Source organism: Alligator mississippiensis, chromosome 2, assembly GCF_030867095.1.
Source record: "Alligator mississippiensis isolate rAllMis1 chromosome 2, rAllMis1, whole genome shotgun sequence".
Taxonomy (NCBI): domain Eukaryota; kingdom Metazoa; phylum Chordata; order Crocodylia; family Alligatoridae; genus Alligator; species Alligator mississippiensis.
In genome coordinates, this window is record NC_081825.1 from 153,237,696 (window position 1) to 153,263,184 (window position 25,489).

The window sequence follows — 25,489 nt, forward strand, 5'->3', positions numbered from 1 at the left end:
CAGAGCCCACCCTGGCAGCAGGCAACTCCCTGGAGATAGGGAGAAATTCCGCAGCCCCTGGTAGGAGCTTAGAACTCCCCCTGGTTGCTGCAGGGGTCCCGTGCAGGGCCAGAGGTGGCAGGAGCAGACTGCTGCCAAGAGCAGCAAGTCTGCTTCTACATCCCCGCATTTGTAGATGCTTGTGCGGAATGGGTTTACTCTAGAGTAATTTAGAGTAAGCCCACCCTGCAGTATTTGCATGTGTAGACATGCCAGTTATGCATCACTTGACCAGATTCATGCTAATGCTGAAAAAAAATAACTTAGTTTTTACACAAGGATATTGCAGAATAAAAACTGACCATTGGTGCTGGGAAACACTTACATGTTGAATATGCCAGTGAATGTAAACATTCAACAAAATGTTTGTGAATATTTCACAGACAATTAAAGAAGAGTCCAATCGTAAAAACATCTGAGGGTCTCATAGGCTGGCTTTCATTGTAATTGGTCACACAAATTTCCCTCCATTTCTTCTGAGAAATCTCATCCATTAAGATGAATTTAGTCATCCCATAAGGAGGAAATTAAGATATAAAGCCTACTCCAGTTAAAGGATTCTATTTAAGTGAAATGGGAAGCTTTCTGGTCCAGTCATCTTATAATCTAAGACTGATATGATGCATTCCTTTAAACTTTACCCCGTCACTGTCTAAAATAGATTTGATGTACTTTAATTTGTATACAAAAAAGGTAACTTTTTAAAAAAATGGGTCACTGCATTTTAAGTGATCTTGCTTATATATGATATACTCAGCTATGCATTTATGAAACTATTACATAAGAAGCTGCTGCACTTTGTACAGTACAACCGATTTTTACTTCCAGCTTTTATTCAGCTCATAAATATAGGCCGTGGCTGTAAAGGAAATCTATATCTTCCTAAATGCATAGCAGTGAATGGTGACTAGTTAAGTGCTAAATTACTGGTGACTCGTTCAGATTAGATTTGAGAATGCTTGAAACAAATATAGTTTAGTTTCTCTTAGGGGTCACATATAGTTGAGGATTCTTTTGTTAGAAATGATTGGTCCAGATCCACAGCAGAGGGAAGTTATCATGTTCCCAGTTCTACAAATAGTCCAGGCTTCCTAATACTGCTCAATATGTATCTGAGTGACAACTAAGAGAAAGCATGGTACGGTGTGTTAAGCATTAACCTTAAACTGAGGAGACCTGATCCTCTTCCTGTTTGTGCAATTTCTGTGTTTTGACACCTTGTAGATCCTTGGTAGGTGAAATGTTTGAAGAGCTCCAGACACCTTTAAAGCCCTCCAAACAGTGAGCATGCAGACATTCACAGCAGAAGAAGTACTTTAGAAATAGCCGAAGTGCTTCAAAAACGGTCCTCAAAAATCAAAGAGCATATTTGAAGCACTTCCTTTTGATGAGCTTCTTGAAATATCTGCGCACTCCACACTGTGTGACATGAGGTTGCTTGGTCCTCTGGCATCCCACAATGCTCTGTCCCTACCACCCCCTCCCTCCCTCCCCCCAACAGAGTGAGGGTGTGTATGCGTGTGTGCAAGGCAAACAAACAGACAGTGAGCACAGTGTCTTGTGCTCTTGGCTGTGCTTGAGAGCCTCTGGAGGTTCAGAGTCATTCAAGAAATCCTTCTTGCTGCCCGCCAAGAATCCGTTTATGTCTCTCAGCCTCTGGTCTCCTGAGGCTTTGGTCTCTTCAGAAGAGCTTCAAATTCATGCTTGTCCATGGCCTTACTTCACCACCTGTGCTTTTTCCTTCCCCTCTCTCCTCTGCTTGGGCGCATCCACACATGCAAGCATATGCACTTGCAGGAGCTCAAATAGAAGCAGTGCAAATTTGAGCCAGGGCTTTTTGCCTCAGCGCACATGCCCAGATATTCACTTTGTTGTGGAGCAAATTGTGCCACTTGGGGTAAAACAATCCTCCCAGAACTGTGATGGGGCAGGCAGCCTGCTTCAGCACTGAGGCAAGGACCGAGCCTCCGGTTGCCTCAGGACACGGTCCAGGACCATGCCTTGCCTTGCTTTTTCCCCCCAGGGCATTTTTTGACACTTGGATATCCAGGGGTCTAATTGTGCCCCTGTGGCGCAAATTTGCAGTGCAGGGAACGTTTTTTTGTTCCCACACGTGCGTCTTGCATCATCTCAAAGGGGTTTGAGATGCTGCAAGTGGCACGTATGTGCTCATTTGGACGCACCCTTTTGTCCATCTACTAGATTAGGTAGCTCCTCCAGGTAGAAATGGCCTCCTGCTCTACATCCCTAGAATGCCTGCTACCATAAGGACCTGGTTTTAGTTAAGCCCTTTAGGCACTGTTATAATAGAGATAATTAGTAAAATAATGGAAATAAATGAAGGCTATTTGCCTCTTGTGACCCTTAGTATCTGAAAATGAAGAATAATTGCTAAAGAAAACTTCGCAAGCCTTCTCATGCTTTGGAGTTTAATTATTGCTTGGTTAATATCTAAAAGGGAGGGGATTTGGGGAATGTTGCTTTATTTAAGCTATTCTTATTTCTGCTGCAATTTTTAACTTGTGACAAATATAGACTAAAACAGGGTAGTGTCAGATTCTGGCACCCCGAAGTGTACCTACTGGATGAGTAAATCCACATGTAAACATATAGACATGGGTTTTCTTAGAGTAAGACTGACCAGACCTGGGCTTTAGATAGTGTGAAACTGTTACAGCAATTGAAGTCTGATCAGTCTTTTATTTTCTTTCTTGATTGTATTGTTAATGTCTTCCCAATACTGCATATTTAAAATGAACTCTGAGTGCCCTTTTTTTAACTCTATTTTGTCTTTGCAGTTTGTCGGGAAGATTCATGCCAGTCCATAGTCTCCTGTGCTGCTGTAGTGCTTGCTCCTGTAGAATCACCTGTGGAAGCAAAGAAAAAGGAACATCCAAGAATGCGTGATGTGGCCAAACAGTGAGTTCCTGGTTAAAATCATATTAATTATTCAGCACAATTTGAGCAGCAAAACCACATCTGCCATCAGATGGGCATGTGCAACACCTTTTTATTTTACCAGGATTTGGGGATATATGCCCAAGGGCACAAATTAAGTTGAGGCTAATCATGTTTCATTTATTTAACAGCAAGAGCCTTTCTGGGGGTTCTTGTTAGGAGGTAGTTCTTCAGTATATTTTAGGTAATAGGCATTTACAATCCAGAAAACAGAGTGGAAAGAGGTTTAATAAAGTTATTTATTTTCTTTGATGATAATCTTTCATACTGTCAGTTGTTGAATTTTATAAAGAATATTTATTCCTAAATACTTACCTCTTCTTTTATTTCAGTATTTTTCAGTGACTGTTTTGTTATTTTGATAAAGGGTAGGGTGACAGTTTCAGGAGTCTAGTGGTGGACATTCAAGTAAATCCTATTAAATTAGATAGTGTGGTTTAATACTGCGCACCACCACTTTGGATGAGAATCATAACCACAGCATGGACACAGCAGCTTTTATCTTGAGATACCAGGCAGGATGGTTGTTCCTTAACTATTGGGTGCTTGGAGAACGAAAGACATATTTTTTCAGGAAACATACTTTTCTTGGTGATGACATGTAGTCAAAATTATAGGCTTTATATTTTTAAAGTACAAAAAATAATTAGAATTCTTATTGGCAAATATGTATTTGATGATATTTATTTTTGCTCAGCTTCCAGTAAGTCAAAATAATCTGTCTTTTAAAAACAGGACTTCTATATTTCCAGATCTCAGTTTGAACACCTACAAGACTTGGAGGGCTAGGCCCTGAGTCTCAATATCTAAAAAAAAAAGTTTGGATCAAACTTATAACCATCTGGGTTCTTTTTCTTTCATTGTAACTTGTAATAAAACTGAACTGAACAGCAGACCTGAAGTCTCTTTCTCCATCTTTCCCACCCTTTGCTTGAATTTAGAACTGTATTAAGATCTAATTGTAACTTCATATTGCACATAAGTGGTAAACTGCTACTGTGTATCTCCCTACAATTAAATGATTAGTGGTACCAGGTACAGCTAATCAGATTGCTTATGTACCAATACTTTGGCTCATTTTATTACAGTGGAACATTTTCATAGGTGCAGTGTATGCAGTGGGCATTTTAGTGTATAATTCTATCTCTGAATGCAAAGTATTTGTGAAAAGTTTTAGGATTTTTATGCTGGACTGGGATCCAGAGGATTCAGTGGGATTAACTCAAACACCATAATAAATTTGCATTTACTCTCCATTAAGAGGTGTACCTTCAGTGTTGTTTGTTCAGCCTTCTCTTCTATTAATTTGGTCGCTGGTTTCACCTTGTAATCTCTCATGGATTCAATCTAATGCAATTTCTGTATGTTCAGCATGTGCGTGAGAGTTGAATGATGCTTTCTGGCTGACTTTTCCCTCCACCTAATTGATATTAGCAAGGGTGTATTTTTTTTCCACTTTAAAAATCACACTGACAGTATCTTCAAACACACCTTGGCAATCGCATAAATCTTACTGTGGTCTCATGCACAGAGAGGTCTTGGTAACAAGCTCTGACCTCTGATACTGCACAGATTTGCATGTCTCCAGATATACCTGGTAGGTTCTTGGAATTCTAATAAAAAAAAAATCAGACTTTACCCCTTATGCTGCCATAGCTGACACTTTTGAATGTATTCATAAGAAGCAGCAGTATTGAGTAGCATTTTATCATTACAATTAAAGTAATACATCTTCCGAACCATTCAGTTCTGGATAAGCAACACCTATCCAGAATTTCGTAGCACATCAGAATTTCACTATGTTGTGGAAGAGTAAAGATGGTCTGATATTATAAAAGCCTTAGTCTGTCTGTCCATAACACTTTATTTGCACTCTGATTGATTGTCTGAAACAGAGTGCTTCAAGCAGTGCAGCAGAGCACTGCCATGACAGCAGGGACAGAGCAGGAGGGGTGGGGGTGAGGCCAGCACCCCTGGCTTCACACCCTACCCCCCTCCACCCCTGCTCCCTGCAGGCAGCCCAGGGTGCTGGCTGAGGGGGACGGAGGGGACAGCAGGACAAGGTTCCCCCTTCCCCCACTCCTGGGAGACGTTGGCGGTGTGGGATGGTGGGTGGTAGCACTCCATTACCGCCCCCCCCTGTCATTTCTGGTGGGCAATTGGCTAGTATTTCAATAGTCTTTGATAAGCATCACTATCAGTGCCCAATTCACTTCTTTCTCCTACTCTAAGGTCCGTGTATTTGTCCACCTTGCCTTGTATGTGTGGAATTCTGTTCAGATCCCAGTTAAAGCACACTTGTCAGTCAACATCTCTTTTAAACTTTGCTTTTCCTCTGTGGACACAAATGGAGAATTTAAAATGGGCAGTGGCCTATAAAAAGGGGGCTTTGTTGTGAAGACGAAGAGGTGGACATGCTTAATAGGAAAGTATGGCACATGCTTGTACAGGCAGGATGGGACAAGTAAGTGTGTGTGTATAAAAATAGGAGGATAGGAAGTAATTAATATGTGTGTGTAAATATGTATGAATAGTATGACAGATATCTTTATATATGGTGGGGGAAAGAGTATAAGTGTAATAAGTCATAAATAAGCAGTTCTTCATATCCATGTGAAGTTGACCCAGACAAAATGTATGTAGACTCTTGAAGTCAAAAAATTATGCAATATAGAAAGTAAAATAGAATAGGTCTTTAAGGTAAAGTGCATGATATTTGGTTAACAAGAATATTTTGTCTTAAAAACCAAGTACTTACATGTTTAAATTATGTAGTTTATTTGTTTAATTTAATTTAATGTAAGCAGGAAATGATCATGGTAAACGCAATGCTCAGTTTTTTTGAAGAGTTGATAATTAAACGTACTCTAGGACTGGGGGTGAAAAAGCCAATTATTTTTATTTCTTTGTTGTGTTTTAGAGGATTGTTTACATGTTTAATCAAAATACTGTTTAAGCAATTTGGAAAATTATTAAATCATGTATTATGTGCACTGGGCAAAATCACTTGCTGGGTGTGGAGTTGTTTGTCGAGAATAATATGGGAGCAGCTGAGCAGGACCTTTTGCAAGTAAAAAAGCATCATTACTCAGGAAGGTATGTAGGGGGTGACATCACTCCAAAGGTAGAACAGTGGGCTTCCCAGCTTCCACTGCCTGTGATGACCCACAATGTATAATGGTGCTCTGAGCTTTCTTTAATGCTCCAGCCATTCTAATTCTTCTTCTTCCACATTTGGGGTGTGCAAGGAGTATATACTGCCCTGCTGTTTTGCAGAGGAGACATTTGGCAGATGAGAAGTTATCAGCTCCTCATGGTAAAGACTGGGCCTTCTATTTTCTGTATGTTTCTGTTTGCTGTGCCAATCCATCCCTGGCAGAGGGGGACACAGAATGGCAGGGATGGACTGGCATGGCGGAGCACAGCCATGATGGAGGGGATTGGGGGGGGGGGGAGGGGACGAGGCCAGCACCACACCGCCAGCACTCTGTTCTGTTCCTGCCTCCAAGGAGCAGGTCTGGGGTGGAGGGGCAGACCACCCCTTGGATGCAGCAGCGGCATGGGGTGCTGGCAGTGGGGACAGTAGGGCAAGCTTCCCTCCACCCCACCCCCGCTGCCTCCTGGTAAGCGGCGGCAGTGCAGGCTGGTGGGTAGTGGTGCTCCTGCCCGCTCCCTCCCCTCACCCCCCATCATTCTTGACGGGCAATTTGCTAGTTATAAATAACTCCCTTTGTTTCCTTAGTCCTAAATCCCAACAGCCAACTGTGCAAGGCAGGGAAAGATTTTTCCGAACAGTAGCAAATATTCTCAGTAAAAGTGGGAGGTAAGGGTTCAGAGAGAAAGCTATGAGATCTAATTTCCACCCTCCTTCTAGAAACTCTCCCCTTCCTATTTGTCTAGTACAGATTATTAATTTTTTGCTTAACTTTGTAGAAATAAAACACAGAAAAAAACACCACAATAAGTGATTTTTAGTGCAAGTTTTTAAGGTCTCTTGGCACTGCTATGCTAATTGTTTAACCAATCTCTCTTAAAAAGGCACGGATGCTAAAAGTTCTATATTTTAATTTTAGATAGGACTAAAATAAAGATAAAAAGATAGATGAATGTGATGTGAAGAAGCTTCTTTTGCACTACTTTTCTCTAACAGAATGTGGGAAGGCAAACTAAGCTTGAAATTTTTAAATTACGAGTTGAAAGCTTCATTTAAGTTTTTGTGGTCATTCTGTCAGTTGAAAACTACCATTTCCAGTGGTTGGTCTTGGGAACTTCTGGAGAGTTTGGTATCCATCAAATAGTATTCTTCTGCTAGATACAAGCAATATAGACAGCAGTACATATGTTTCCACATCATCCTTGCTGCACATGCTCATACATTGGTAACAAGTCTTGATTCATTAGAGCACCCAAGTATTAATCCAGGGATCTAGCTAGGTTTTTCAAATTGTGTTGAACCCTTTGCTGCTGTGACTACCCTGCTAGCAGTATCTGGGCTTACTAATTTAAAACTATTTTGGATATGAACACGTGAGTGGCGATCACATCTGTAGACATCAGGCTGCAGTGTAGACTTTACCTTTGATTCTCTTCTAAAGGACTTTTTTTGCAAAATATTTTTCAATCTCAAGTTTGAAAAAGGAAACAGTCACAAGTCTTGTAAAATAACTTGCCAACTCTAACAAGGAGGAGAAAATAAGAATATGTTGTGTTGAAAATATTCCAATTTAAAAATCGATCGCTACTAGAATTTTTAGGGGGATAATCCTACATTAAATGGAGCAAACATTTGTTACTTTTTGTTCTTTCATATTTGAAACTACTTAAAATCCATAAGAATCAAGGCTTGCTAAGTATGTTCCGATCAATGTATGGATGGGCCTAAATGGTGTATCAGTTTTACATTCCTTCTGTGCTAAAGCCGTTAAATTTGAACCCAATAGTAGCTTGAAAATTTTAAATAATCACTGAATTAGTACTGATTGTTTAAATTGGTTTTCTTCAACATATTTATCAGCATATTTATGTATTAATTTGGTAAAGGACTTGCATATGAACCTAACTTGAAGCATTCAAGTGGTCTGAATGGACTTGATATGATTGTTTATATGATGCATAAGGTTGAACAGACAGTGAACTAAGGGATGGACACCAAAAAGAGATTTAAGTGCCTAAAACAGAATTCAGCTGGACTTCAGGAGCCATAGTCCAAAATTAGCATTTGAGGAACACGACTTGGCATCTATCTAAACTTGAAAGTATTCAAACTCTCACAAGGGTTCTCACTTGCTGACCCCAAATTTCCCTAAGGACCTACAGTTCTCTTCCTGGAGGTAGGAGATGTAAATGTGAAGCTTTTCAGGTTGAAAGAGTGAATTGGACCCAGGTCTCTTACTTTATCTGACAATAACCTTTTATATAAAAAGTTGGCACCATAACTACAAGCAGCTCCTCCACGGCTATGTTTTCAAAACAAAAAATGAACCCTGGATGAAGGCATCCTCAAGCTGTCCTGGATCAAGTGTTTAAGCCAGTGGTTCTCAACTGGGGTCCCACGAGCCCCTTGCAGGTGCTGCTGTAAGCAAGTTTTAATGATCTATGCACCTCCTGTGGAGGCATGCACTTCTCCTAGAAATAGGAGCATGCAGGGCAGATGGGACTGTACCACCCTCCTGTTTCCCAGAAGAGTGTGCAGGGTCAGACCGGCAAAAACTATGGCAAGAGCCTCATCTTGGACTGCAGCCCATTGAATTGCCTGACATCACAGACCAGAGCCAGGATTCCTCCTACAACCTGGCTTCCCTTTCCCTGCCTGCTGTGCAGCAGCTGTTACTTTGGTAACCCTTTCACAGCCACATTAAAGATTTTATAGCCCTGATCTATAAATTAGTGGCAGTTTGAGTAGGTTAACCCAGTAGAGGATAAGTGAGGGTGATAACCTGCAGCCCCTGGGTGAGACTCTACCCAGCTCCCTCAACCCCCTGTTCTCCTACGCTCAGCACAACCAACCTTCCTATTCCCTGACCCATTCCCTCTTCCCTAGCCAAGGCACAGAAATAACGGTCTGTGCTTCAGGGTGGCTGGGTTATTCCTTGTTTGGCATTAGGAATGCTTCCTTTGAGGTGATATCAGCCCTGCCAATAGTTTTTAGTTTCTTCTTTCTTTCTTTTCTTTCAAATTCGTAAAGCGTGCGGGTCGACCCCGGAGGCCTCCATGGGTGTCCCTGCTGGCAGAACTGTAAATACTGTAAATAGTCCTTATGTTCGTTGTGTTGGTTGGTTTTTTTTGTCTAGAGTGTACGGGCAGGCCTTGCAGGCCAGGAGCCCAGGCCTTGTCCATGAGGCCCAGAGCTTCGGGCGTCCTTGTACATGCTTTTGACTGGCTCCGAGTCATCACCCTCCGGGGAATAAAGGTCTCTTAAAAGTCAAAGCTTTCTTTCTTTCTTTCTTTCTTTCTTTCTTTCTTTCTTTCTTTCTTTCTTTCTTTCTTTCTTTCTTTCTTTCTTTCTTTCTTTCTTTCTTTCTTTCTTTCTTTCTTTCTTTCTTTCTTTCTTTCAAGATGGCCGCCGACAGCTGAAGCCCTTCTAAGCTCCTCCAGCTCAGGTGCTTTCAGCTCGTTGCCTCGCACTCCCTGCCCCCCTTTTCCTGTCCCCCCCCCAAAACAACCCTTGCCTCTCCCCACCCTGTCCCTGGGGACCCCCCTGCCCCTTCCCCCCACTTTCTGAGCCTTTTTCCCCTGGGCTCTGGCAGCCTCGTTTGCCTCTGCCCCTCCCCCACCCCCGCCTGAGTTCTCCCTGTGATTCCTGCTGCCTCCCTCCCCCAGGGCCCCTTCCCTTGGTCCCTGCCATCTCCCCCTGCCTTGGGGCTTGCCCTGAGCCCCTACGGGGTTGCTCTGCCCCCCCTTCACCGGGGCCCTCCGGGTCTTGTACCGGGACATTTCCAGCCTGCTCAAGGTGAACGGGGTGCTTTGCGCTCCGTTCCCCGCGCGCAGGGGTATTCGCCAGGGCTGTCCGCTGTCGGGCATGCTCTACGCCCTGGCCATCGAGCCGCTGTTACACGCGCTGCGCCGCCGCCTGAGCGGGGTGGCCCTGCCATCGGCCACGGGCCCGCCCGCTGGCCCTCGTCTCCGGCTGTCGGCCTATGCGGACGACGTCACCGTCTTCCTCGCCACCCGGGAAGACGTGCGGGCTCTGGCAGATTGCCAGCGGGCCTACGAGCGCGCCTCCTCCGCCCGCATCAACTGGGGCAAGAGTGACACTCTGCTGCTTGGCGCATGGACTGGCAGGCCTCCGCCGGACTTGCCGGGGGGCCTCGCCTGGCGCCGCGAGGGCCTCAAGGTCTTGGGCGTGTTCCTGGGGCCGACGACCTTCATGGCGCGCAACTGGGACGGCCTCGAGGAGGGAGTGGAGGCCCGCCTGCAGCGGTGGCGCTGGCGCCTGCCCAGCCTTTCCTACCGGGGGCGCGTCCTCGTCATCAATAACCTGGCGGCGGCCACCCTGTGGCACCGCTGCGCGGTGCTGGACCCTCCGCCGGAGCTACTGGAGCGACTGCAGCGGCTCCTGGTCGATTTCCTGTGGGACGGACGCCACTGGCTCCCACGAGCTGCCCTCTACCTGCCCACCGGCGAGGGGGGCCAGGGCCTGATCGATCTGGCCAGCAGGGTGGCCGCCTATCGGCTGCAGGCCCTCCAGCGGCTCCTGTACACCGAAGGCCACCTCCCGTGGCGACAGCTGGCGTGCCGATTCCTGCGGCGAGTGGGGGGCCTCGGCTTTGACCGGGAGCTGTTTCAACTGGACCTCACCTTCCTGAACGGGGCGGTCCTTCCCCCGTTCTACCGCAGCGTGGTGCGGGCCTGGCGGGCGGCCTTCCATCTCTGTCCCCAGGCCAGGCACCTGCGGTTCCCGCAGCTCCTTCGAGAGCCCTTGGTCCACAACCCGGCCCTGCACCGTGTCGTGCCGAGCCTGGCCTCCGCCAGCCTCACGGCAGCTCTCGTCGAGGCGCGCTCCACCCGCCTGGAGCACCTCCTGGACCCCGCTCGGTCGGACTGGCTGTCACCCGAGGCCCTGGCTGCCCGGCTGGCCATGCGCTCCGTCCGCACCGCGGGGCGGCTTCTGCGGGCCGTTAGGGCCGCGCTCCCGACGGAGGCAGCGACCGCCCTGGAAGCCCATCTCCAGACTCGCCGGCCCCTCCCCACCGCAGACGCCGCAGAAGACGCCTTCCCACCGCTACCCGTCATCCCAGCGGTACCCGGCGAGCTGGCCGAGCGGCCCAACACGCTGCTCAGGCTCCCGGTGCCCCCCAGCAGCAATACGGGCTGCCCTTTTGGCACCCTGCCCCGCAAGGGCCTCTACATGTGGGTGGTGCGCACCCGGCACGCCCAGGTGCTGGCCGGCCGCCCTGACACCGCGTGGCGGCGGCGCCTGGCGCGGCCCGGGACCCCGGCGTGGCGCACGCTGTATAAGGCGCCCATCGCCAAGAAGACCGGCGACCTGCAGTGGCGGCTCGTGCACGGCATCCTGGCCACCGGCACCTTTGTGCGTCACTTGGACCCAGCGGCCTCGGCGGCCTGCCCCTTCTGCCCGGGGGTGCTGGACGAGGACATTTTCCACGCCTTCCTCGACTGCCCCCGGCTGCAGCCTCTCTTTGCCGCCCTGGGCGCACTGCTTCGGGCACTGGGCCGAGACCTCTCCGAAGACGCCTACGTCCACTCCTTTCCATACCGGGCGGCCGAGCGGGCCACGGTCAGCCTGGCCAACTTCCTGCTGGGCCAGGCCAAGATGGCCACCCTGAAGAGCCGGCGAAACCAGCTCAGCGGCACCGGGATGGTCGACGCCCTGCAGCTCTTCCGCCTGCTGGTGCGGGCCCGCCTCTCGCTCGAGTTTGAGCACGCTGTCCTCCGGCGGACGGTGCCCGCCTTTGAGGAGCGCTGGGCCCTCGAGGGGGTGCTGTGCCGGGTCGAGGCGGGACGCCTGATCCTCGCTCTGTGATGCCACCGGCTGCTCAAGCCGCAGAGACGCGTCGAGCGGGCCGAGGCCCTGGACTTTTGCTCGTGCGGGTCGACCCCGGAGGCCTCCATGGGTGTCCCTGCTGGCACAACTGTAAATACTGTAAATAGTCCTTAAGTTTCGTTGTGTTGGTTGGTTTTTTTTTTGTCTAGAGTGTACGGGCAGGCCTTGCAGGCCACGAGCCCAGGCCTTGTCCATGAGGCCCAGAGCTTCGGGCGTCCTTGTACATGCTTTTGACTGGCTCCGAGTTATCACCCTCCGGGGAATAAAGGTCTCTTAAAAGTCAAAAGTCTTTCTTTCTTTCAAGATGGCCGCCGACAGCTGAAGCCCTTCTAAGCTCCTCCAGCTCAGGTGCTTTCAGCTCGTTGCCTCGCACTCCCTGCCCCCCTTTTCCTGTCCCCCCCCCAAAACAACCCTTGCCTCTCCCCACCCTGTCCCTGGGGACCCCCCTGCCCCTTCCCCCCACTTTCTGAGCCTTTTTCCCCTGGGCTCTGGCAGCCTCGTTTGCCTCTGCCCCTCCCCCACCCCCGCCTGAGTTCTCCCTGTGATTCCTGCTGCCTCCCTCCCCCAGGGCCCCTTCCCTTGGTCCCTGCCATCTCCCCCTGCCTTGGGGCTTGCCCTGAGCCCCTACGGGGTTGCTCTGCCCCCCCTCAGGCCGATTTTGGGGCGTTTTCAGCCCCCTCCCAGTCCCAGTCCCCCGGGTCAGCCTGAGGCTTTTTTTTTTTTTTTGCTGCGCTTCGCAGTTTAACCCTGTCCTGGCGAGGAATGGCGGCTCCTACGCCTGGCAGCTGGCATGAGGATGTCTCTCAGGACCTCCCGCTGTCTCATGGCCTGAGGGTTCATGCCCCTCTCCATGTGGGGCTCGAGGCTTGCGTGGAGGCTCTGGCCGCCCTCCTGGGATGGCGTACCATCCGCTACGCGGGGCGCGTGAACACGGTCCCGATGATCTATTTGAGCAAGCCCGCCTTGGTTGACAGGGTGTGTGCGGAGGGCCTGGACATTGCGGGCATCCACTACCCTGTCACGCCCCTAGAGACTCAGGCAGTGAGGGTGGTGATTTCCAACGTCCCACCGCACATTTCCAATCGGGAGCTGGCCAGGGGACTCGAGGCCTATGGGGTTCCTGCGAGTCCTTTTCGCCGCCTGCCGATGGGAAACAAGAACCCTCAGGGCAAGCACGTCCTGTCCTTTCGGAGGCAGGTCTTCATGCTCCTCAAGGAGGGCCCCCAGTCGCTGCCTCGCTCCCTGAGCCTCACGCTCGAGGGGCGGCGGTTTATTATCTATCTGTCTGTGGGAGAGACCACGTGCTTCAAGTGCGGGGGCTCCTCCCACCTGGCCGCGCAGTGCCCTCGGGGCAAGGCAGCCGGACCATCGCCGCCAGCGGCAGCGCCGAAAGACGGCGCGTCGACCTCTGGGGCACGCGACAGGCCCAGGGAGGCTGGGAGCTCTTCCTCCCGACCTCCTTCCCCCTCCGTTCCATCTCAGGGGACCGGGGTCTCCAGCGGGAAGCCATCGTCCAGCCGAGGGGCTGGTGCTGCTACCATGGCCCCGCCGCCCCCTCCCCCGTCTGTGGCGCCCCCTGCCCTCGGTGCAGCAGCCCCACCGGGTGGAGAGGCGGACGCCTCCCCTTGCCCCCTGCCTGCCCCGGCCGAAGTGGCTGGGGTGGCCGGGGACTGCGGTGCTGGAGCCTCATCGGATGATGGGGCTCGGGCGTCCTCCCTACCACCCGAAAAAGAGAGGGAGATGAGGGGGGCCTCTCAGGACACCCCATCCCTGACAGACCCCTCCTCGGCCAGTGCCGAGGACCCCCCCACTACAGAGCCGGACCCCGTTCCGGCTGCCACACCACCCGCCCCGTCGGATGTAGCCACCGACGAGGCAGACTTAGCGGGTGGGGGGGAGGGGCCTTCAGGGGTCCCCCTCCCCTCGCCTGTCCCCCAGCCTCCGGAGTCAGGCGGCAGCAGGGATAGTGGCGAATGTCTCTCTTCCGGTGGCCTGGCCCCGGGGGTGGCGGGAGAGCCCGCTGCCCCTTTGGTCACGCCCCAGCCTACCGGAGCAGATGGGGACGTTAGCGAGATGGAGATCCAGCTCTCGGAGTCTCGCAAGAGACGTCGTGAGCGGGATGGCCCCTCCCCCCCCAAGAAGACAGGGAATGTCCTCGCGGAGCCGGTCCTCGACTCGGACGACGAGAGGCGGCTGATGTGCCTGGACATCGAGGGGGTCGACGCTGCAGTTGCGGGCGAGCTTCCGCCGGGGGTGCGGCCTCGCCGTTCTTCCGTAGGCAACATCCACCCCAAGCTGGCGGAGCCCCCCTGGGTCTCTCCTGACTATGGGGGACTCCTGTCCTTGCTGAAGCTAACCAAGGGGCAGAAAAATGTAGCGGGGCACATCACCCAGTGGTGTGCGGACCCCAAAGTGTTTGTCAAGGCTGCCAGGGCGGCAGTCAAGCTCATGAAGCAAGATCGGGGCACACGTCAGATGGCCTACCGTCTGGACAAGCTTGCCCAGAGGGTGAGAGTGGAGTGGGGCCTGGGCGGGTCCCTCGACTAGAGTAGGGCACGGTAGGCCTTCCCTGACCTGTCTGTACTGCCTTGCTCTGCTCTTGGGTGCTCGCTCTTCCACCCGCACTCTGCTTTGCTCCTCCTCTCCCACCCCCACCCCCATGGCAGCCACAACCATTGGCACCTTCAACGTCAACGGCTGTCGAGACGCGGTGAAGCGCGAGGCCGTCCTGGAGCTCCTGCGGCAGAAGAGGCTGGCCATCGCCTTCCTACAAGAGACCCACTCTGACAGGTTCAACCAGGCGGCCTGGCGGGCTGCCTGGCGAGGACAGGTGTTCCTGAGCCACGGCACCAGCCTCCGCGCGGGGGTCGCGACACTCTTATCGCCGCAGCTGCAGCTTGACGCGGCGGTGCCGCGGGAGGTCGTCCCCGGCCGCCTGCTGACCGTCCGCGTCACCCTCGCGCAACACCGTCTGCTGCTCGTCAACATCTACGCGCCCTCCGATGGCCAGGAGAGGGTCGCTTTCTTTGAGAGCTTGGCTGCCCTCCTGCGCGACGCTAGCGAGGATGATGACCTGCTCCTCCTCGGGGGCGATTTCAATTGCACCACTGCCCCGCGCCTCGACCGCACAGGGCCTGAGCCCCACCTGCCCTCCGCTCGCAAGCTGCAAGCTGCCCTGGAGGGGGCAGACCTCGTGGACGTCTGGCGAGCCCTGCATCCCGATGCGCGCCAGTACACCTGGGCCAAGACGAGCGCCGGCGGTCTCACCATGGCTCGCCTCGACCGCCTTTATATCACCAGGCACCACCTGCCACTCCTGCGCAGCAGCCGCATCGCTCCCTCGGGTCTATCAGATCATGGCCTGGCCTTCAGCGAACTGAGCCTGCCGGGGAGAGCCTGTGCACGGGCACCGTATTGGTGTTTGAACATTAGTCTGCTCCAGGACTCTTATTTCCGGGACTGCTTTGCCCACTTTTGGCGGAGGTGGGAGGCTGCGAGACCGAGCCACTCCTCCTGGAAGCTGTGGTGGGACGTGGGCAAGGTCCAGACCCGAGCCTTCTGCCAGCAGTACACCCAGCTGGCCGCGAACGAGACGCGCCGCCGTATCCGGGAGTTGGAGGAGGACGTGGCGGAGCTCGAGGCTGCTCTGCTGGCCGCTGGCAGCGATGCGGCACTGAGCGAGAGCCTCCGGCTCCGCAGGAAATGCCTGCGCGACTTGGCGGAGAGCGCGGCCCGCGGCGCGAGGATCCGCGCCCGCTGCCAGGAGCTGGTGGAAACCGACGCCCCGACCCGCTTCTTTTTCGACCTGGAGCGGTGGCGGGCAGCGAGCAAAGTCTTGGACCATGTCAAGACTCCTGAGGGCCGGGTCATTACAGAGCCGGGCGAAGTCCGCGAACGTGCCGTCGCCTTCTATCGCGACCTGTTCGCGGCCGAGCCGTCGTGCCCCGAGGCCACGCGGGAACTCCACGAGGGCCTGCCGCGTCTCGATGCCCTGGAGGCCGGCGAGCTGGAGCGGGACTTGTCCCTGGAAGAGCTGGCGGCCGCCACGGCCGGCCTCGCCTCCGGCAAAGCCCCGGGCCTCGACGGGCTGCCTGCCGAGTTCTACAAGACCTTCTGGCCTCTCCTCGGCCCCAGCCTCCTGCGCGTTTTCCAGGAGAGCCTCGCCGACAAGGTCTTGCCGATCAGCTGCCGCCGAGCGGTGCTGACCCTGTTGCCCAAGAAGGGAGACCTGGGCTACATGAAGAACTGGCGGCCGGTCTCCCTGCTGTGCGCGGACTACAAGATTCTGGCCAAAGCGCTGGCCACCCGCCTCCGCGCGGTCATGGCCTCTCTCACCGGGCCCGAGCAGAGCTACTGCGTGCCGGGCAGGACCATACAAGACAACCTGTTCCTGCTGCGGGACCTGCTCACGGCTAGCGAGCTCTTTGGCCTCGACGTCGGCCTCCTCTCTCTCGACCAGGAGAAGGCCTTTGACCGCGTGGGCCACGCCTACCTCTTCCGCACGCTGGAGGCCTTTGGCTTTGGGCCCCTCTTCACCGGGGCCCTCCGGGTCTTGTACCGGGACATTTCCAGCCTGCTCAAGGTGAACGGGGTGCTTTGCGCTCCGTTCCCCGCGCGCAGGGGCATTCGCCAGGGCTGTCCGCTGTCGGGCATGCTCTACGCCCTGGCCATCGAGCCGCTGTTACACGCGCTGCGCCGCCGCCTGAGTGGGGTGGCCCTGCCATCGGCCACGGGCCCGTCTGCTGGCCCTCGTCTCCGGCTGTCGGCCTATGCGGACGACGTCACCGTCTTCCTCGCCACCCGGGAAGACGTGCGGGCTCTGGCAGATTGCCAGCGGGCCTACGAGCGCGCCTCCTCCGCCCGCATCAACTGGGGCAAGAGTGACACTCTGCTGCTTGGCGCATGGACTGGCAGGCCTCCGCCGGACTTGTCGGGGGGCCTCGCCTGGCGCCGCGAGGGCCTCAAGGTCTTGGGCGTGTTCCTGGGGCCGACGACCTTCATGGCGCGCAACTGGGACGGCCTCGAGGAGGGAGTGGAGGCCCGCCTGCAGCGGTGGCGCTGGCGCCTGCCCAGCCTTTCCTACCGGGGGCGCGTCCTCGTCATCAATAACCTGGCGGCGGCCACCCTGTGGCACCGCTGCGCGGTGCTGGACCCTCCGCCGGAGCTACTGGAGCGACTGCAGCGGCTCCTGGTGGATTTCCTGTGGGACGGACGCCACTGGCTCCCACGAGCTGCCCTCTACCTGCCCACCGGCGAGGGGGGCCAGGGCCTGATCGATCTGGCCAGCAGGGTGGCCGCCTATCGGCTGCAGGCCCTCCAGCGGCTCCTGTACACCGAAGGCCACCTCCCGTGGCGACAGCTGGCGTGCCGATTCCTGCGGCGAGTGGGGGGCCTCGGCTTTGACCGGGAGCTGTTTCAACTGGACCTCACCTTCCTGAACGGGGCGGTCCTTCCCCCGTTCTACCGCAGCGTGGTGCGGGCCTGGCGGGCGGCCTTCCATCTCTGTCCCCAGGCCAGGCACCTGCGGTTCCCGCAGCTCCTTCGAGAGCCCTTGGTCCACAACCCGGCCCTGCACCGTGTCGTGCCGAGCCTGGCCTCCGCCAGCCTCACGGCAGCTCTTGTCGAGGCGCGCTCCACCCGCCTGGAGCACCTCCTGGACCCCGCTCGGTCGGACTGGCTGTCACCCGAGGCCCTGGCTGCCCGGCTGGCCATGCGCTCCGTCCGCACCGCGGGGCGGCTTCTGCGGGCCGTTAGGGCCGCCCTCCCGACGGAGGCAGCGACCGCCCTGGAAGCCCATCTCCAGACTCGCCGGCCCCTCCCCGCCGCAGACGCCGCAGAAGACGCCTTCCCACCGCTACCCGTCATCCCAGCGGTACCCGGCGAGCTGGCCGAGCGGCCCAACACGCTGCTCAGGCTCCCGGTGCCCCCCAGCAGCAATACGGGCTGCCCTTTTGGCACCCTGCCCCGCAAGGGCCTCTACATGTGGGTGGTGCGCACCCGGCACGCCCAGGTGCTCGCCGGCCGCCCTGACACCGCGTGGCGGCGGCGCCTGGCGCGGCCCGGGACCCCGGCGTGGCGCACGCTGTATAAGGCGCCCATCGCCAAGAAGACCGGCGACCTGCAGTGGCGGCTCGTGCACGGCATCCTGGCCACCGGCACCTTTGTGCGTCACTTGGACCCAGCGGCCTCGGCGGCCTGCCCCTTCTGCCCGGGGGTGCTGGACGAGGACATTTTCCACGCCTTCCTCGACTGCCCCCGGCTGCAGCCTCTCTTTGCCGCCCTGGGCGCACTGCTTCGGGTACTGGGCCGAGACCTCTCCGAAGACGCTTACGTCCACTCCTTTCCGTACCGGGCGGCCGAGCGGGCCACGGTCAGCCTGGCCAACTTCCTGCTGGGCCAGGCCAAGATGGCCACCCTGAAGAGCCGGCGAAACCAGCTCAGCGGCACCGGGATGGTCGACGCCCTGCAGCTCTTCCGCCTGCTGGTGCGGGCCCGCCTCTCGCTCGAGTTTGAGCACGCTGTCCTCCGGCGGACGGTGCCCGCCTTTGAGGAGCGCTGGGCCCTCGAGGGGGTGCTGTGCCGGGTCGAGGCGGGACGCCTGATCCTCGTTCTGTGATGCCACCGGCTGCTCAAGCCGCAGAGACGCGTCAAGCGGGCCGAGGCCCTGGACTTTTGCTCGTGCGGGTCGACCCCGGAGGCCTCCATGGGTGTCCCTGCTGGCAGAACTGTAAATACTGTAAATAGTCCTTATGTTCGTTGTGTTGGTTGGTGTTTTTTTGTCTAGCGTGTACGGGCAGGCCTTGCAGGCCACGAGCCCAGGCCTTGTCCATGAGGCCCAGAGCTTCGGTCGTCCTTGTACATGCTTTTGACTGGCTCCGAGTCATCACCCTCCGGGGAATAAAGGTCTCTTAAAAGTCAAAAGTCTTTCTTTCTTTCTTTCTTTCTTTCTGTGACAAAAAATGAACTCAGGATAAAGTCCTGACCACGTTGTATTCTGGTCAAATGCTTACTGTTTTTGGCTAACAGTTGTCAACTGAGGTGCCAAGGAATTCAGAAAAGTTACGGAGTACTGAAAAGGTTGAGAACCATTGTCCTAAGCCCTGGAGAGAAGCAAGAGTTCACATAAATCCTTTTGCTAGACATCTGTAGGCCCCTCCCTTCTAAGCGTGTGGGGTTTTTGGGTTACCTTTCTTTTTGTGTCCTAACTCTCCATAACCTTTGTATAGGGAGCAAAGGTTTTATCTAGTCTCAGACCAGGTGCTCTGTTTGCATTTAGCCTTAAATGGCTTCCTGAAATTGGGCCTTGCTGCAGCTACACATATTTTCATGCATGTTGCTTGTGTGAAATCCTAGTTTTGATGCTAAATTGGTTGCCTGTTTAGGTACTTTCCATATGTTCATACCTAAATGAAGCAAAGGTACAAACAAGAGGGGAACTTTTATGTTTTTGCAAAAGAACCTCAAATTTGTAAAAATGTGTCCCTTAAAAGTTGAAGGTAACAGTAATACCTGCAACTGGAGCTCATAAAGAACAACGTCTGGTTACTGACTCTTTATTTTCATATACAAAATGGGCCTAACTTTTAGCAAAATGTTTGCAACTTACTCTTGATTTCTTTCAATTTTGATTTTTTTTAAATACCCGTTATTAAAATCTCTGGAGAGGAACTCTCTCTAGAGTGACAGCATTGTTATTTTTAGCTGTTTGTTATTCACTACCCCTTACTGGTGACAAAGCTTGGTCTGTAATGCTGTCAACTTATGAGGCCATGGAATTCTGTTCCGGGATCTGCATCTGGCTTAACAGTCCATTCTAGAAGGATCCTCCCTGCAACATGGGAAATAAATATTTTTCAGACCTTTTTGGACAACCTTATAAAAGATGATTGAACTGTTTCAGTTGACTGTATAATTGCCATGCTGCACCATGAACATGTTTATCAGCTCACTGGGTAACAATAAATATATATAAATACTGACTTTTGCTGCAAAACAATATGATTTCTAGAGGTCACACTGATAAAATATCCAGTTCAGACACAAAAAAGTATACATTACTTGCATTGTAGAATCTCTCTGCAACCCTTTAAATAATACTTAATCAAAAAGTCTTAGAGCATCTGGGTTCAGTTGAATATGAACAGTTTATTATAATTTGCTTAATGTTTCTATGAGTAGTCAGATTCCAATGCCTCCTAGACTGTTGGATGCTGATGGTCATGGTAAGTGTAATTGAGAAAGCAGTTTCTGACAGATTTGCAATAATGCCTTTGGCTTGATTCATGACCTTATTGTAATGATGATTTTGGCAGACTTAATATGCCCTTTACTTGAATTGGTAATCCACTATGATCTTTTTGTACACTTCTAAAGAATATTACTATATGCTGAGCTATGTTTTGTTGGAATAATTCAGTATATGGTAATTGACAATTATGTTGAATAGAGATACATTTTTAAGGAATTATTTCTTGTTTTTAAATGTTACTTATTAGCGAGGGGACAGTTTTTTCAACTCTAATATGATAGGGAGGAATTGGATAAATATTAACAAAAAATCAATAAAAGTAACAAAAAAAATTGTATTTTTATTTAGAAAATAACAAGATAGATATGTTGAACTTCCCTAAAATGCATAATACTAGCACTTCCCATATTAGGTAATTTTTTTGCTTCTAGTTCAGTGCATTGGCTAAGGCGTTTCCTTGACCCTTTTATGTTATCTGCAACAACATGTATCACACTCTGATATGCAGGAATGCATATTTGGCATAAACCTTGTCCCACCTAGTGCAATAAGGGAACTGTGATGCTGCTGTTTGTACTTTTTACCACCATTGAAAGGAAACTGGATTTCCTGTATTATGATTTGATAGACTGCAATTCTATGATATAAATACCAATACGTTTTGGAATAGGTCTCTCTGGAAATGTGCACCTGAGTATGTAATCAGGCATCTCACATTCTTGCTCCTGTAATTTTAGCTGTATTTGCTGCAAAAACTGGTTTGTGGGAGAGATCTCAGCAGTTTCACAATCCAGTTTTATACTTTAAATAGCTTAGGCAGTTAATTTGCAGCAAATGCAGTGAATTGTGTCAGGAACATAAGATCTGTGCATAAATTTCCAGAGATTTCATTCTTAAGAGCCCCTGGCTAATGTTAATAGTCATGCATTTGTGACTGATTATTTGAGGTTTTGGGGTTTTGTTTTTTTTGTTGGTTTTTTTTTTTTTTAGGAAGCATACCATAACAAAATTTGGCTACTTTTCCATGATGGTAAAAACTAGAAAAAGCAGCGGAATCATTGGTGTTGTGCTGCAGAGAGGAAATAGGATATGGTCTGTGCACAGATCTGCCAATACAAAATGGACAAAACATAGATCATTGTGTGAAGTGCGTTCTTTGCCTATTATGAGGCAAATGAGTAAGTGTTTGCTTGCTACTAGGTGTCACAACCCAAAGTTGTGGTTTTTGTTTGTGTGCGCGCTTCGGCACCGCTAAATTATTTTCCCGCTAATTGTCGCTTTCTTTGCATGGTAGAGTTCTCTGCTGCGAGAGAGAACTCTGGTGCAATGGAGGATTTCCCGCCAAATTACAGCTTCTTTTCAGGGTGCATTTCTTTTGCATACTAGTGATACACGCTGCAAAGGAGTTCCCGCCATTTGTATTCGGATTCACGCCACATTATTGGCCAATTCCAAATGTAGGCACACGTGGCAGCTAGCTATTGGCTTGCTAGCCGTACAAAAGCTTGTGTGGTTTCCGCCCAAGTTGGAGGACTCCACGAACACCAGGAGGGAGAGAGAGAGACTGTGAAGATCTCCAAGCGCTGCGGACCCTCGTGGACCCAACGCGCCTCTCCTAAGCAGGCAATAGAGGTGATAGAACCGAACCTATGGACCTTTCACTTCTAGCCTCTCCCCGTCGCCGATCGCAATCCCAGACATATCCCTTTCCTGTAAACTTCGAACCCGTGGAGCCTAAGTAACTCCGGGGAACTCTTCGAACCCCGAACCGGACCCGCGGAGCCTAAACAATTCCGTGGGAGCAATCGAATTTGTCGTGTTCCTCTAGCGAGGATCTAAGCGGGAGCTGTGCCTGGAAACCTGTCCAGCCTACACCAATACCATCTTCGGGTGTAAGTAAACAACCTTTTCAATCAACCATTACGCCTCCGTAACTAATTCTAGCTCGCGCGTATCAAACCGCCCCGCGGTTTTCTCCAACCCCGTGTGCCTGGGCTGCTGGCCACAGCCCGCGTACGCAAAGACGGGCCCGGCTCACCCCCGGCCCGCACATGACGACGAGGATGGGATCAGGAGAGAACACGCTAGAGTTAGAATTGGTTCGGAACTGCCCTTGGCGCGATAACCAACGCCAAGTGAAAAGCTTTGAGGATCTGGAGGTGCATATCACTTACCACCAGGCGGGTGGAACGGGTGAAAAATTTGTAAGCGGCCGTCTGTCGCTAAAGGAGAAGAGGGAATTTCCGAAGACGAAGCCCCGAAAGAAAGGGAAGTGTATTTGCTCCCTGCGGCGTTCGGGTGTATAATGAGAGATGAGCGGGTCCTGTTTAGGCCCCTTGATACTGTGTCCGTCACCGAACCCAACCCGGCAGGTGAAACGAACCCGACTTTCACCTGGGAGCGTGCCCGATGCCTACGATATGCTCAGGAGAGTGAAGAGCCGGAGCCGATCGGCCGGTGTACCCCGGGGATGATAATGTCTAAATTACGGGGTCGCGAGCTTCCATCTGAGCTCCGCAAAGATTTGGAGATGGAGGAACGCCCCGCGGATGAAAGAGTGGCCTTGCGGTATGACAAGGGGGGAGAAGGTAGTGCAACTTTTCATACTGTAATGGATTTAATGCAGAAAAACTTAAGTTTGAAAACCCAGCTGCAGATGGCGATCCGATCAGTCAAAGAAGCGGCTGAGAAAAAGGAGCCTGAAACGCCAGTCCAAGATGGCGCCGAGCAAGAGGGAGACCGCGTGGAAGAACTGGAAAAGAAGGGTGGAGCTTCTAACGAACCCGCAAGAGTTTGGTCAGCGACTCCGCCCATAGACGCAGCGTCATCGCCGGCAACCCTGCCTAGCGACGCAGCAGCGTCCCTGCCGACCATGCCTTCCTGCCGACGAAGGAGAAAGTCAAGCGGAGGAGTGCATCCGCCCCTCCTGCCTGAAGCAGCAACAGCAGCAGTGACCCCCGCGGCAGCAGTTCAGCCTTTAACAACATCAACTCCCGAAAAAGCAGCTTGCCCTACAGCCACGGTCAACCAAGCAACTGATGCACGAGATGTCGCCACCAGTCGTATTCGTGCTTGGACAGAGCTACAACAGTGATATAAAGAATCTGAGATGTAATCTGACGAAGCTATAATTTCATGGCTAGATCTTATGGCCATGGAATTTAAACGTGATTAAAGAGTAATCTTCTCTGTCAGTTGCCAAGACTGCGTATCCTGATGGAGCCAAGATTGTCTTTTGATCGGGACTGTCAACACCCGACCAGGCCTCAAGGCACCAAACGACGTGGATCCGATCTTCCATCACTGCCACCAAGAACCCTAGAGGAGCGATACATGTTTGGATTTCTCCTACAGCGTTCCGGACTTAACAAGCGGCAGCTTCGGATTTTAGGGGACGCAGGCCAGTGGCAGTTAGCTTATGAGTTAGGTTTCCGTTATTTGGAAGAACCAGATGATGAATCTTCGACGATTTCGTCTAATTGAGTCATGGAAATTGTTTAAAACTGTTTAAGTTTGTTGAATAAGGTCATTAATCTGTTTTGAGAGTTTTCTGTTTACAGATCCGGAATTCAGAGCACGTGGCAAAGAGGAACCTTAAGAGAGACGACATCACCGAGAAAAGTGAGGAGACGTATGACCTCACCACGACGCCCACTGAAGCCCTGATCGTGCAATTTTGTTATAAATCAGATTATGTGTTTATGTTGATTATTATTTCTTGATTGTTATGTAACTTGATCCCAGGACAGCGAATTTTATGTTTGTATATTTGTTTGTTGGCTTATTTACTCGTTTGATGACTACAACAAAATTCTAGATTGCTCAAAGAGTATGGCATAATTTAGCTATGCTCTCAGCAAGGGGGGGATGTCACAACCCAAAGTTGTGGTTTTTGTTTGTGGGTGCGCTTCGGCACCGCTAAATTATTTTCCCGCTAATTGTCGCTTTCTTTGCACGGTAGAGTTCTCTGCTGCGAGAGAGAACTCTGGTGCAACGGGGGATTTCCCGCCAAATTACAGCTTCTTTTCAGGGTGCATTTCTTTTGCATACTAGTGATACACGCTGCAAAGGAGTTCCCGCCATTTGTATTCGGATTTGCGCCACATTATTGGCCAATTCCAAATGTAGGCACACGTGGCGGCTAGCTATTGGCTTGCTAGCCGTACAAAAGCTTGTGTGGTTTCTGCCCAAGTTGGAGGACTCCACGAACACCAGGAGGGAGAGAGAGAGACTGTGAAGATCTCCAAGCGCTGCGGACCCTCGTGGACCCAACTCACCTCTCCTAAGCAGGCAATAGAGGCGATAGAACTGAACCTACGGACCTTTCGCTTCTAGCCTCTCCCTGTCGCTGATCGCAATCCCAGACGTATCCCTTTCCTGTAAACTTCGAACCCGCGGAGCTTAAGTAACTCTGGGGAACTCTTTGAACCCTGAACCGGATCCGCGGAGCCTAAACAACTCCGTGGGAGCAATCGAATTTGTCATGTTCCTCTAGCGAGGATCTAAGCGGGAGCTTTGCCTGGAAACCTGTCCAGCCTACAGCAATTCCATCTTCGGGTGTAAGTAAACAACCTTTTCAATCAACCATTACGCCTCCGTAACTAATTCTAGCTCGCGCGTATCAAACTGCCCCGCGGTTTTCTCCAACCCCGCATGCCCGGGCTTCTGGCCACAGCCCGCGTGCACAAAGACGGGCCCGGCTTGCCCCCGGCCCGCACACTAGGATGCTATGAACTATGGGTAAGTCCACCACAGCCCTTCAAGTATTGTAGATATGTCTAAAGCTAAAGGAACTTCATGAAGAGACATGATGAAATATTAACTAGCGGGTTGAATTTTAGTGAGGTTAGTTTGGATCAGATTATAGAGAAAGCAATAACCCTAATACTTTGGATCAGGGACTCAGGAATTGTTATATTTTTCCCAGTACAGCTGGTCCAGAGAGTGAGGGATTATTAGCTGGTATAAATTGGCATACATACACTGAAGTCAAAAGAGCTATGCCAATATACACTGGCTCTGGATATGACCAGTTTTGGCTTGAAACATTATATATCTTTCATATAATCCAGTGAGAAGGCAGCTATTGCGTTGTGGTAGAGAGTGCAGCTGTCACTCGGTTGCACTGCTAAGCAGTGGACAAAATAATTGAATTGATATCCATCACTTCCTGTATCAAAATCAAACCATTAAAATAAAAATGTTATCACTGGAATCACAGCTTCACATTTAGAAAATAA

The 25,489-nt window shown here is 51.7% G+C and overlaps 1 protein-coding gene across 5 annotated transcripts in view; it reads left to right on the plus strand.

Moving 5' to 3' along the window:
• CCSER1 (coiled-coil serine rich protein 1) overlaps window positions 1-25,489 on the plus strand; it is a 1,487,243-nt gene that overhangs the window by 332,610 nt on the left and 1,129,144 nt on the right. For all 5 annotated transcript variants that reach the window (XM_019488094.2, XM_019488095.2, XM_059722321.1 and 2 more), the window contains exon 5: window positions 2,838-2,958. In XM_019488094.2, coding sequence (XP_019343639.1) covers window positions 2,838-2,958 — 121 coding nt within the window. The remainder of the gene's footprint in view (window positions 1-2,837; window positions 2,959-25,489) is intronic.